The sequence below is a fragment of the Ascaphus truei genome, chromosome 15, assembly GCF_040206685.1.
Source record: "Ascaphus truei isolate aAscTru1 chromosome 15, aAscTru1.hap1, whole genome shotgun sequence".
NCBI classification, from domain to species: Eukaryota; Metazoa; Chordata; class Amphibia; order Anura; family Ascaphidae; genus Ascaphus; species Ascaphus truei.
In genome coordinates, this window is record NC_134497.1 from 5,331,996 (window position 1) to 5,345,006 (window position 13,011).

Below are 13,011 nucleotides of genomic sequence, written 5' to 3' on the forward strand. Positions count from 1 at the left end.
AGACATTTTTTCCCTTTTGCAGATATTTCATTATTCTGAGTCATCCTGTTACTCATAAGGATAGTTAGCCGCCCCTGCTGCCCGTCACGAGCTCACGTTTTGGGGTTTGGAGAGCTGCTCAGAGCGGTGACTCACTGCTACAGAATGGTCTGCATCAAATACACCAGCAGTGGGAACGAAAACACAGAGGTACAGGGGAGGGGAGCATCTCCAAGGGGGGGTGTAACATCCTCACCCCCAGGAGGGCCGGCAATGCAGTGAGTGAGTAGTTATACCATACGGAGCAGGAGGAGGAGTTATCGGGAGCGGATATACTGTGTAGACCAATAGGGAACGGTTATAAGGAGTAATAGGAGGAGTTATATGGAGGGGTTATATGGGGTAATAGGAGGAGTTATAGGGAGCGGTTATATGGGGCAATAGGTGGTTTAGGGGTGGGGGTGTAGGAAGTGGGTATTTGGAGCAAGATCAGGGGGTTTAAAGTCGTTCTTCCGTTCCTTTCAGTCTAGCAAAGTAAGGGTTAACCCACTGAGCAGCGGTTTCTGTTTCCAGGTTACAAAGTGGTAATTACGTCTCATTTCCCCCAGCTTCCTCTTTCTGAAGCTGGTCCTTTAAACACATGCAAAAAAAAAAAAAACCCCTCTTACAATATCCTCTTGCTAAATAAGTGCGTGGGCCTCACCGGCTCCCTGCTGGGTTCTGGGGGCTTCTTCTAGGTATCAACTAGATTGTATCTCGCCTTCCTTGAGCATGCAAGATAAGGGTCTTATCTGCGCGCAGACCCCCTGCAAACCTTGCCTGGTGTTGGAGTAGCAAAGTGCCATTCATTGCGTACCCCAGAAGTTAGGACAGCGCTGCATGCATCAGTATTTCCATCATGGACTCTGGGCCCATCCAGACCCAGCTGCCGGTGAGATATTGGGCACAAACGCCACCCCTGGGAGATCCAACAGAACATAGGTGAGTACTGTATAACGAACACTCGGGAAGCAATTTCAGTGCTGCAGAGAGACACATACAGATCCAATTTGTAACATTCAAGTTTAAAAAAAAAACCCCACGTATTGTGGTTGATGTTGGTTAATTCCAATCCTTTTTATGTTACGATACTAAAATGGCCCTTCCTGTTTTATCTTAATAACTTTTATTTCATATAGCGCTTTTCTCCCAATGGGACACACAGCGCGTCGTAATTACAGTATAGCGCGCTGTACGCAGCACATAGGAATGTTACAGGCACAGGTCCCTGCCCCGCAGAGCTTACACTCTATGTGTTTGGTGCCTGAGGCACAGGGAGATAAAGTGACTTGCTCGAGGTCACAGGGAGCCGACACCGGTAATTGAACCAGGCTCCCCTGCTGCACACTCAGTGTCATTGTTTATCAGAGTGAGCGCCTTCACTCGCCGGGCCTTCACTCGCCGGGCCTTCACTCACTGAGCTGCGCCTTCATGTTGTAGCGTTCACTAGAAATCTGTTTATATTTTCCGTGCAATGATCTAAAAAAAAAAAGGTTATTACCGGTGTCTCTCGTGGGAATTGGTGGTTTTGCTTTCTCATAATAATTCAAATAATACTAGACTATTTTTAAGAAGAAATAAAAAAAAACTGGCTGAATATAAATGGCTTTTTAAAAAAAAAATAATAATATTATTTTAATTGAAAGATATCATGAACAGCATAACATCATTCAAACAGCGATTACAGCACATATCCGTTTAACATATTTACTTTTCAAGATTAAAACTCATATCAAAAGTATTCAAGTATTTCCCGGTCATTAATATTATAATAGTATAGTACTGTACTGTATCGCTTTGTCTCACTTAATAAATCTTATTTAACTTTGTCCCTTTATCTCACTTACTATTTAGATTTTTCTGATTTTTATTATTTGTGAATGTTGTTACCTTTTTGCTAGTTTTCTGTTACTATCAGTTATTTATTTGGAATTCTAACTGAAAACTTTGATAACAATGCAGATAGAATATATATATATACCAAATGGAAATATTACTGTGTGCTCATTTGCATGTCTTAGACAGGTCTGCAACCCCGCCTTTCACCATTATCACCCAGCACACAGCGCTTCCACTGCAGCAAGGGATTCTGGGAAATGACAAGCAAATGATTTTGCTTCAAAACCATTTAACATGGTCTCCTATAAGCGTATGCTTGCTGCATTTCACAGCTTTGAGCACAGCCAGGGTTAAGATGCATAGCCAGTAAACCCACCCACAGACAGCTGTTTCGACCTTAATGGGTCTCCTCAGTGTGGGGTTAGTTATACTGGCTTTGCAAAATGAAGCAGGGATAGGTTTCCCCACACTTAGTAAAGTTATGGTGGGTAAAAAAAAGTGACAAAAACCCTCCACAGTAAGGAATATAGCAAATGCTTTTTGCAAAGCCAGTATAACCAACCCCACACTGATGAGACCCATTGAGGTAGAAACAGTATCTGTGGGTGGGTTTGCTGGCTATGCATCTTAACCCAGGCTGTGCTCAAAGCTGCGAAAAAGTCATCAAATAAGCCAAAAGCGCCTTTTTGTTTGCCAGTAATAGCTATTCACAAGGCAGTGATAAGCTTATCGGCCTATACAATCTCTCAATATTTTAGCACCAGCGGGTGCTAAAAAGATTGAGAGATGCATAAAAGCATTTTTTTTTTTGCACAGGATTGATACCTTTAAAAAAATGGCGTTCTTTCTTAGTGAACGCCATTTTTGCCCTCATGTTTTAGCGCGCCATAAATCAATGCAAAGTCACCCGACAATCCACTGATTTTATCACCGCTTTGTGAATAGGCCCCAAAGTGTTCCATCAAAAAGGGCAACTCGGTTTGGTATCATGTATTGTTTAGGTTGGTCATTTTTAATAGGTACATAAACGGTTATCTCTTGGGGCTTCCCTCATAAGCAAACCCTTTGTCATATTAGCGGCTCTCGTTTGGACTTCCTCTAGTTATTAGATGTTCTTCTGGAGATGTGGTCTACATGTTTATAACCAAAGCGTGGCACACGCTTATTACCACACTCCCAGGTCTGACCTTCTCACTCTATCCGGTACAACTAAAACATGAGCAAATACTATTTTGCCTCTCACGTTTCAGATATATTTGACACAATATGGACTTGATGTGCATCCAGCCACCAAGAGATCTTATCTAAGCAGCTCACTGTATGACTGGTTTTTGATTTACAAGAAAACATAGCAGGAATCGGCTTCTAATAACACAGCCATTGAACGGATGGATGGCAAGAATAAAAGTGTTAAGAAAAGATATTTGTGCAGCTGAGCCAACTGGAACACGCAACGTGCCAATATTAAACGATGGGTCGGTGTCAAAACAAAAAGTAGCATAATATATGATGAGAAACTGAAGAGCAAAATATGGCGCCCGTGCTGGAAGGGAACAGCTTCTTGCAATTGAAATGCTTTTAATTGAAGAAAGGAGGCCCCAAAACAATATTTTTGGAAAGCTTGCGAATACCTGGGCCTTCCACCCACTGTGCGTTATAAGATCTACTAATAACCACACAGATCACGCACTTCAAGACTTCAATATTGGATATAAGTGACGAGGAATGGTAATGGCCAGCAGAAATCTTCAAATCACGGCTGGCCCTGCAAGCTTCCATGGATGGAGCATGCAATAACAGCCATTATATAACTAGGGGGAGATTACAGGGGCGATCACCCCTAGCACCAAAGGGAACGAATTCCAGGGACATATTTAAGGGCTCTCATCTGGGTAATTTAAACGTCTTCTTTTTTAACCCAAATCTGCCACCTATAAGTATTTGTGATTTATTTATTAAAGTGACACTTGGGAGGGGTGTAATTTCCTCCGGCTGCTCTCTTTTGTGTGATGTCACCGTGTGATGTCACCATGTGATGTCACTGTGTGATCAGCGAGCGCTTGTACAGCTACAGCCCCCCCTCCCCACCTCCCCTTACCTTACCTCTGATAAGGACAGAGTGGGATAAGGGGCAAGAAAACACTTGATTGAAACAGTTCAGAAGCTTATAAGAAATTAAACTGTCCGACTGGGGGATTGCTTATTTGAAGGGATTAAAGGAACATAGATCGTCACAATATAGTGTGAAGCCGCCATTAATGAGGGGAACGGAAGGAGTGGTCCTGCCCTGTATTGGAGGGACATTGTGCTGCACATCCCACGGCTGCCACCATTCCATGTTTTACTTCTCATTTACAAACTGCTGGAAGGTGCCTTATGACATAGCACTGCTAAGTAAATATGGGCCCTAAGTACTGGCAACGCATTGTTAGCACTCTCTGCTAAAGCCTTGTCAGGGGAAACACTTTGGAGTGTATGTTCACTAAGTAATCAACTTTATACATTTGCTAATGAGCTGGTTCAGTTATTAATGAGGAGCGGAAACAGGTTTTATTTGGCAAACAATTAGAACACATGCCACGGTGGGAAACGTGGGGAAAGATGTCCTATAAACAACAGAGGGATCAACAGGGTTTCCCATCAAAAAATAATGAAAGGGCAGGGGTTGTCTTACAGATGTACCAGGCGCAGAATACATGGTGGCGCCTGGTCTACGTTAAGTGACTCAGGAGAGAGGCTTCCGAAAAGCAAAAATAGAGTTCCAGCATGAATAAACAGAATGATAGTAAACATATGTTACATATAACGGTAATGGAACATTGCGGGCAAGTTGAGCGCGCTTGAAAGTTACATTTTTTGTTTACTCATGCGCCAAGCTTGAGTGAGCGTTTGAGCACGGCGTGAGCGGGGACTTACACATATAGATTTATGTAAGTAAAAGTGGCAAGCACCGCACGCTCAGCGCCTGCAGGGCCGCAGCCTAAGGCTAAGGCCCCGCTCCCAGAGTCAGCGCACCCGCACTGCAGACAGGCGGTGCGCTGACATACACAGACCGCGATATGCGGTCTGTAGGGAGCGGGAGCCGGAGCGGGAGGGGGGCGGGAGTGGGAGGCTTGAGCGGGAGGGGGGGCGTGGCTTGAGCGGAGGGACCCGCTACTCTCCCCCCTGCCCCTCCCTCCACGGACTCGGGCTGGAGCTGGAGCTGCTGAGGGTAAGTTTAAACACACACACACGCAGGCACTCATACACACACACACACACACACACACACACACACACGCACACACGCACACACGCAGGCACTCACGCACTCATACACACACACACACACACACAGACAGAGGCAGGCACTTACGCACTCAGGCACACACATACACACACAGACAGGCACGCACGCACTCGCACTCAGGCACACACACAGACAGGCACTCACGCACTCATACCCACATACACACACAGACAGGCACGCACACACTCGCACTCAGGCACACACACGCAGGCACTCACGCACTCATACACACACACACACACAGACAGAGGCAGGCACTCACGCACTCAGGCACACACATACACACACACAGACAGGCACGCACGCACTCAGACACACACACAGACAGGCACGTACCTGCTTTCACTCCACATTCCTCCCCGCTCCCCGAAGCCTCTCCTCCTCCCGAAGCCTCCCCTCCCCATTGGCTCACAGCCACACCACGTGACGCGTCAACGCTAGGAAACACCATTCTCTTGTGTCTCCTAGCGGCTGACGCGCCACAGCGTGTAGTCAGCTGTGCCGCCAGGGGGGACCGGGACCGGCTCGCGAGGATTCCCCTGCTGGTGGGGAACTCGCGACATGGCCGCCCGCGCCAACGAGCGCAGCGGGACCGAGGCCTAAGGCAAACACTGCTGTCCAGTGTGACAAAGTCCTGTATAGAGGAGCCAGACTGCAGGATATAGGGGCAGCTGTTAGTGGGAAGAATCACTTCCAAAAGGAAATCTGTAGAAAAAGAAAAAACAGCGCACCGCCCTAGTGTGTTACCAAAACATATATATAGGGTTAATAAAGGGTAAGGAAGACAAATGCCCAATTACAGAATTAATCAGTTAAAAGAGCAAATAACGGTTTCTTTGGTACCGGCAACAGCTATGAGATATATATATTAGATTTTTTGGTGATTTGTCGACCACTATATATATATATATCAGGTTTTTGCTGTTTATCTATCAATTTTCCTCATGTTAGTACCCATTTTTGCCTCTCATCTCATGTGGTATATTATGCATTATTTAGTTATTTTCTCTAGTTGCTTTGCATGCAGGATTTTGGCTTATAGTGTTACTTTTTGATTTATCATTTTATTATTAATTATTGTATCATCTGGTTGTTCCATTTACTTTTTTGAGTCCCTAACGATCGGCCGATCGTTACTACATCTCTAGGGGAATTTTCCTTTCCCCTAGTTTTGTTCTGTTCCATTGGGACTCTTACTTTATGGTTCTTCTATGTTTGTTTTTTTTTTGTTTAGATAATTTAAGTTTCATTTTTACAGCAGTTATTTAATATGTGGTATGTGTTTTGGTATGTTTTAATTATTTTATTTTTGCATTACTAATAAAATCAATTTTTCTATTTTCACTATATATTTTCTGAGTGCTCCATTTTTGACCCTCTTCTCTCTTCCTGTGTTTAAATATATATATATATACATATACAGTGCTCGACAAATCACCAAAAAATCTACTCGCCACACAAAAAAATCTACTCACCACCTAGTACCAAACGTGTGCTGCTTGGGCCAATAGGAGCTCGCCACGATGTTAAATCCACTCGCCCGGGGCGAGCAAATGTATAGGTTTGTCGAACACTGTACATATATATATATATATATATAGTATACACACACATCATAGCTGTATATATATAGTACAGTACATAATATTTTGCTGTCATATATGTCGTTACCACCCCCAAATAGATTTGATGCTATGTTATTGTTGCCTGCGACCAGTGGCCATTGGAAGCTGGCGCTGAGATACGATATTCGGCATTCCACGCTGAACGCAGTACAATTATATCTGGAACACTCTTCTAACAATATAATTTTAGTTGCGCTCCCTGATAAAATAATTGTGTTTCAGAACCACGGTCTGATTTCAGAAAGAATCTGACAAATTCTCTCTTTTTTTCCACAGGTAATCTATTTTGACTGGAGGCTTTTAAAATGGAAGGATCAAGTGGCACAATGTCGGCAAGAGACTATCCATGCCCCCTACCCACCCTCCACACCTCGCTTACCATGGCTATGCCTGGCAGTCATCAGAACACAGCGGGAGCACCAAACGATCAAGCACCACCCCAAACAGTGTACTTGAAGGCACTTACAGTGCCACTATACCAGCTGACCCAGCAGGGATGCTACCAGCCACCCTACCAGCTGGCAACGGGTAGTGCAGGTTTAACCCTGGACAGTGCCAACTTGTCTGTGATAGTGAACACCCAGCCCCCGACCATCATCCAGAAACCACAAGCCCAGACTCTCACATTGAACATTGTCAACAGCTTGCCAATTCTGTCACCCGGTTCCTCTTCCAGCGTCGCCAGTGTAAGTCCAGGAAAATCAAAGAATGCAGGGAAGCACATGTGTACACACTGCGGGCGAGACTGCTTGAAGCCCAGCGTCCTGGAAAAGCACATTCGGTCACATACAGGTGAGAGGCCGTTTCCCTGCAGCACTTGTGGCATTGCATTTAAAACTCAAAGCAACTTGTACAAGCATCGGAGGACACAGACTCACGTGAACAATGCCAAACAAAGCTTCGATTCGGACTGTGGCAGTTCTCAAGAAGACAAAGCCAGTGGAAGAGTTGCAGATGACCCACCCGGATGTCTCAGTGACAAAGCAGAGGTGAATGTCTGTACTGATCTAGGACAATGCACCCAACATAGGACTTCAGACACTAGTGTCTCTACCCAGGAAAACATTCTTTCACCAGTCTCAGGAAATGACGAGGCCATGCTTACCCATGCAAAGAGTTTACAGTCAACTCACATGAGCAGTGGGAAGACACTGGGAGACCATGAGAATGCGTCTTTGGCCATCATCGCACATGCTGGCCTGAACCCAAGGAGGATGCTAAATGATCAAAGGTCTCCAATGGCCAGCCGACAGATTCAACTGCAAAGGCAGCAAGCAACCTATTTAGATAAGCAATGGGATTGCAATCCCTCGGATCGCAAACTGAAGAAGTGTGAAAGCACAGACTCAGGGTACCTGTCACATTCGGACAGTGCTGACCTACAAATGTTTTCAGGCAGCCCCTTGCACAGCCTGTGTGAGAGCAGCATCGAGTCTGAGCACACACTCAACACTGGTACGCTGAAGGCTGATGCTCTACATGTCCCCAGTGTGGAGAGTGGTGATAAAACATCATCATCAATAGGGAAGAAGAAGTTGGAAGAGCACATCTCCATGCTGATCTCCCAAAACAAAGCCGTGGTGGACAACAGGCACTTAGACAACGTACGCCCTAGAAAGACCACTCTGTCCAAGCAAGGAAGCATTGACCTGCCAATGCCTTACACTTTCAAGGACTCCTTTCACTTTGACATTAAGTCCATTGATGTCAACAGGAAGAATGTTTCTCTATTCTCAGCCAAGTCTACATTCAAGCCCCTGGAGAAGAATAGACCTCTCTTTTTCCATTCGGTACCTACTCAGTTTTCCACAACCATGGACAGCATGACAGTAACACGGAGCAATTCCTTGCCATTTGTGGAAAGCTGTAGAGTACCACCAGATAAAGTGGACATACATGCTACAAAACTCCACGGCCTAAAAAAGCAGCCCTTAGATCCAAGCTTTGCCAATCTATTGCTCACCAACACGCTCGCTGCCCACACAGTAGATTTTTCCAGCAGCCACCCTCGAGCGCTTGTTAGACAGACAGCGGTGGATGAGATACAGATTAACAATGTCACCAAATGTTACATTCCTGAGGAAAGGAAGGACAGCAAGAAGCATGCTTGGGATGGATCAACTCCAAAGTGCAAAGCAGCCAGTAAGAAGGGCGGCCAGAGAAAGCTAAACATGTTCTCCCATGAAAAGTGGCAAATGTATGGGGATGAAACATTCAAAAAACTGTATCAAAAAATGCAGAAGAATGAGACCAACAGGAAGCTGAAGCAAGAAGTGTCACTGCCAAAGAGTGTAGTTAACAGTGAAAATAATGTACAGAGAGCAGATGGTGCTGTTCTCTTAAGTGAAAGTCTTGCTTCTCCACTGAGGGTTTCATCTGCAGGTTTAAACTCAAAGTATACTTTCAGTTCCCAGAGCAATCTAATATCTCAGGAGGACTCAATAAATAGTGGGCAGGAACTTACACAGTTGATGGAAACACAGCTAACTACTGGAACCCTCAGAGACCCTTCAAGTCTAGCACAGGAGGGCAGAACCACATCAACTGGAATCCATGCTGATACCAGTCTCACTAACGAGGTCATAATTAGTGACTCGGAGCTGAAGCCTCAGCCATTGAAAAAAACAGGTACTGTGGTTTCTACTGATACAGACATGCCATACGCACATACTGATTTTCTAGAGCCTACTCAGATAGTTCATGGAGTCCCTGTTAGTGGTGACTTGGCCGATTTGGTCATAACATCCCACGAAGGAGAGAGCAACGTACCCAATGTTTCAAACATAGAGCACAGTAGTCAAGCCGGTGGTAATGACTCCCTTCAGACACCAGAAAAATCACCCTCCGAGAGAAAAAAACTGAAGGTGGAAGAGATGAACAGAATAGATAAACCAACTGATGGTACGAGATACGGTAGCAGAATAGATGGAACAGGCGGTATGGCATGTGAATATGTTGATATTAGTTCTTTGGAACCAACACAAAAAGATGAAAGAAAGAGTATGGATGTGAGGAGAGAGTCTGATGGCATAGTCACTGGAACAGTAGACAGACAATCATTAGATAAGGATAACTTCATATCCTCTCCAAGTCCACTATCCACTCCGAATGGTGGTGTGCCGTTTCCTTTAGATCAGTATGTGGATGAAGCAGCACAAGCTTCAGTCCCTCAATCTCTTCATCAATCTATTGGCTCTATACCAGCACTACCAGAAAAGGTGTTTACCCCAAGGTATCTAATTAAATTACACTCAGGTGAACCTCCTCTCGATCTATCAACTCTTCTACAAGTAGAACAGGATGGTATCTTTGGTATTTCTTTTGGAGACACAATGGTTGACTTGTTAAATTCTACAAGCTCAATACACCCTGGAGGGGACACAGATGCCACATTCGTGGTCCCTTGGCAAATAGAACCCGAGCATCAGCACAATTTAGTAGATGCCGTAAAGGTGAAACATGTACATTACTCACTAACTGATCCCCCTCAGCCAAGCAGTTCGAGAACAGATCATGTACCCACTGGTGACTCTAACATCTCCATCCACCGAGGGCAAGCAGAGAGCCAAGACACTCAGGGAGACAATGATCCCAATGATGGACCAGATGAGAGAGACCTGGAAAGGCAAAGCACAAACCCAAATGATGCATTCAGGGAGACTGAATCTATGTCTCCTTTCTACATCGGGGGCTTTTCCATTTCTTCTGATCTCGATTGTCCAGATCAAATACTGCAGCACCAGCACTTAGAAAGCAGTGGTCTTGTAGACACCCCAATGTCAGTGAGAAGGAATTCACAGGAAAATCCCAGCGTGGAGCCAGAAGTGGCACCAGGAAGCAGTGTCTCAGTGGCAGTTAACCAGGTTACCGAAAATACTCAGGAGCTACAGGATTTAGCCTACTTGCAGCCGACTGCAGAAAATCGAAAATCTCGCATGACCACGTGGAACCAACGCGTCCATCCAATGCCTACTCAGGACCAGGGCAGCTCTGTACAAACCACAACACGCCTGTCTTTTCCCTCAGGGAACACCAATGTCAAAGCCACAACAGTTGCGTTCTCATCTTTAAACACGGAATCAAGACCTACTTGGTGCTGTTTGAATAGAAGTGTGCCCCTTCCAGCAGAGCAAAAGGAGAAGTCATATTCCGTTTACTCTTCCTTACACTGTGACATCTCCAAGGGCGAGAGACCAGATTCAAAGCTTCAGGCTCCTTCTCTAGATGTGAGAGATAGCGTCACGAATGCGGCCTGCACTGTGTCCTCTGCTGGAAACCTGAAATCTCTGGTTTCATCGCTTCTTTGGCGCCCGCAGAAACAAAAGGTACAGTATACTGACGTTAACCCGACTGAATAGTCTCTTTGAATGAGGGTTGAACTCTTACATACAGACAAGTCAACTCTCACTGATTTTCAGTCAATGCAAGATACCGAAGGATTAAGGGGGTGATTCGTTATAGTCAACTGTTTGGGCCATTTTCCGACTCAAATCCCCATTAACTTCAATTGGGATTTTCAGCCGCAAGTCGCCCCTGTGTAATATATAGAATGACGCCCTACTTCACTGGTAGCAGTGGCGGATTTAAATATCCGCCGCCCATAGGCACTTACCTTGGGGCCACTCTCCTCCTTCAGCGTCGCCGCGTCAAATGACGATGCGCCATCACATGCCATGGCAATGCGATGCCATGTGACATCACGTTGCTATGACAACGTGACACCATGTGATGTCGCGGTGCTATTTGACGCAGTGATGCTGAAGAAGAAGGGCGGTGCGAAGGAGAAGGTAAGAACTTTACACAGACCCCACACTGTGCCCCGGCAATCAGAGGGGAAGCTTACACTCTAAGTGTTTGGTGCCTGGTTCAATTCCCGGTGTCGGCTCCTTGTGACCTTGGGCAAGTCACTTTATCTCCCTGTGCCTCAGGCACCAAAAACATAGATTGTAAGCTCCACGGGGCAGGGACCTGTCTCTGTAAAGCGCTGCGTACAACTAGCAGCGCTATACAGGAACATGCTGCTATTATTATATTATTATTTATACTTGAAAAACAGAAAGGGAGGAACCCTTATTAACCCTTTCGGCGCCCAAACGCATGTGGATATTCCGAGCTCCGGTGTTCATGCGTTGGTTCCGATTGAGCCCTTGAGATCACCAACGGAAGGTGAAGTTCTTGTTTTTCCGTTCCAAGGTACAGTACCAACATGAGACCACCGTGGTGCCAGCCCGTGGCGCGCTGTGCAGTGTCCCGTGGGTGTCTGACACAGATGCATGCTCCCAAAGGAAGGTGGAGCCGTATAAAATAAATAATGATTATATATAAATGAGTAGTGGCCATCTGGGTGGTAGAGAGGGGTCTGAGCTTTCCATAAACACGGGTCATTTAATCCTAGGAGACCGTGGAAGATTCCGGCCATCAGTGTCCGAAGAGCTGCTCACTGGAAGACCAATCCCACCCCACTGCCAAGGGATTCAGCAGCAGGCATGGGGCACCGTCAAAAAGCAAGCACAAGAGGAGGTTGGTGCTGAGTCTTGCAGAGAGCCCGGCGTGTATCAGAATGCTGAAGCATCGCATCAAAGTGGCCAAGTAAGTAACACTGTCTCTGGGTATGCAGCACAGCGCTCTCTCTTCTGTTGGCTGAAATGCAATTCAAAAGTAGTGGGACAGTGTCTGACTCCAGGAGAGACGTGAATGTGGTAGATAAGGGGAGAAAGCACTTTCCACTTTTTTGGAAAGGTTTTTGCTAAATGCATGCTTTAAAGAGAAGGGGAGAGAGGGGGGAGAAAGAGTGGGGAGGGGGAGAAGAGAGAGATAGGGGGAGAGGTAGAGGGAGAGTGTAGAGGGAGAGGGGGTTGGCCCGGTATTTAAGGGGTTGCACCCCATATGGCCACCCCCTGACCTCACCAGGGAGGCACGGGGTTAACTGGACTGCGGTCCAGGAAGGGGGTTTACACCTTGTCATGTCATGAAAAATGTATGTTCCCCTGTTCCCATGTTTCATTATAATCCTGTATTTTAAAGATGTTTTAAAGTGCATTTCTGTATCTCCAGTTCTGGAGGTCGCAGAGAGTTGATATTTGGCCAATATGTGGAGTCACTGTAGGCATTAAGAACTGGCAAATTTCGACCCACTGAGCCCACCAGGATGGAACTTATTAATATGTGTAGATATTAAAGTGTATATGTATGGTATTTTGGATCTGCCCTGAAAATGCGACTCCATCTGCTATGCTAATA

At 45.7% G+C, this 13,011-nt stretch overlaps 1 protein-coding gene across 1 annotated transcript in view; it reads left to right on the forward strand.

Annotated features, from left to right (window-relative positions):
* Positions 1–438: 438 nt before the first annotated feature.
* ZNF831 (zinc finger protein 831) overlaps positions 439–13,011 on the forward strand; it is a 53,846-nt gene continuing 41,273 nt past the window's right edge. The window contains exons 1-3 of the mRNA XM_075571346.1: positions 439–960; positions 7,048–11,096; positions 12,167–12,360. Of these exons, the coding sequence (XP_075427461.1) occupies positions 7,077–11,096; positions 12,167–12,360 (4,214 nt within the window). The 5' untranslated portion in view covers positions 439–960; positions 7,048–7,076. The remainder of the gene's footprint in view (positions 961–7,047; positions 11,097–12,166; positions 12,361–13,011) is intronic.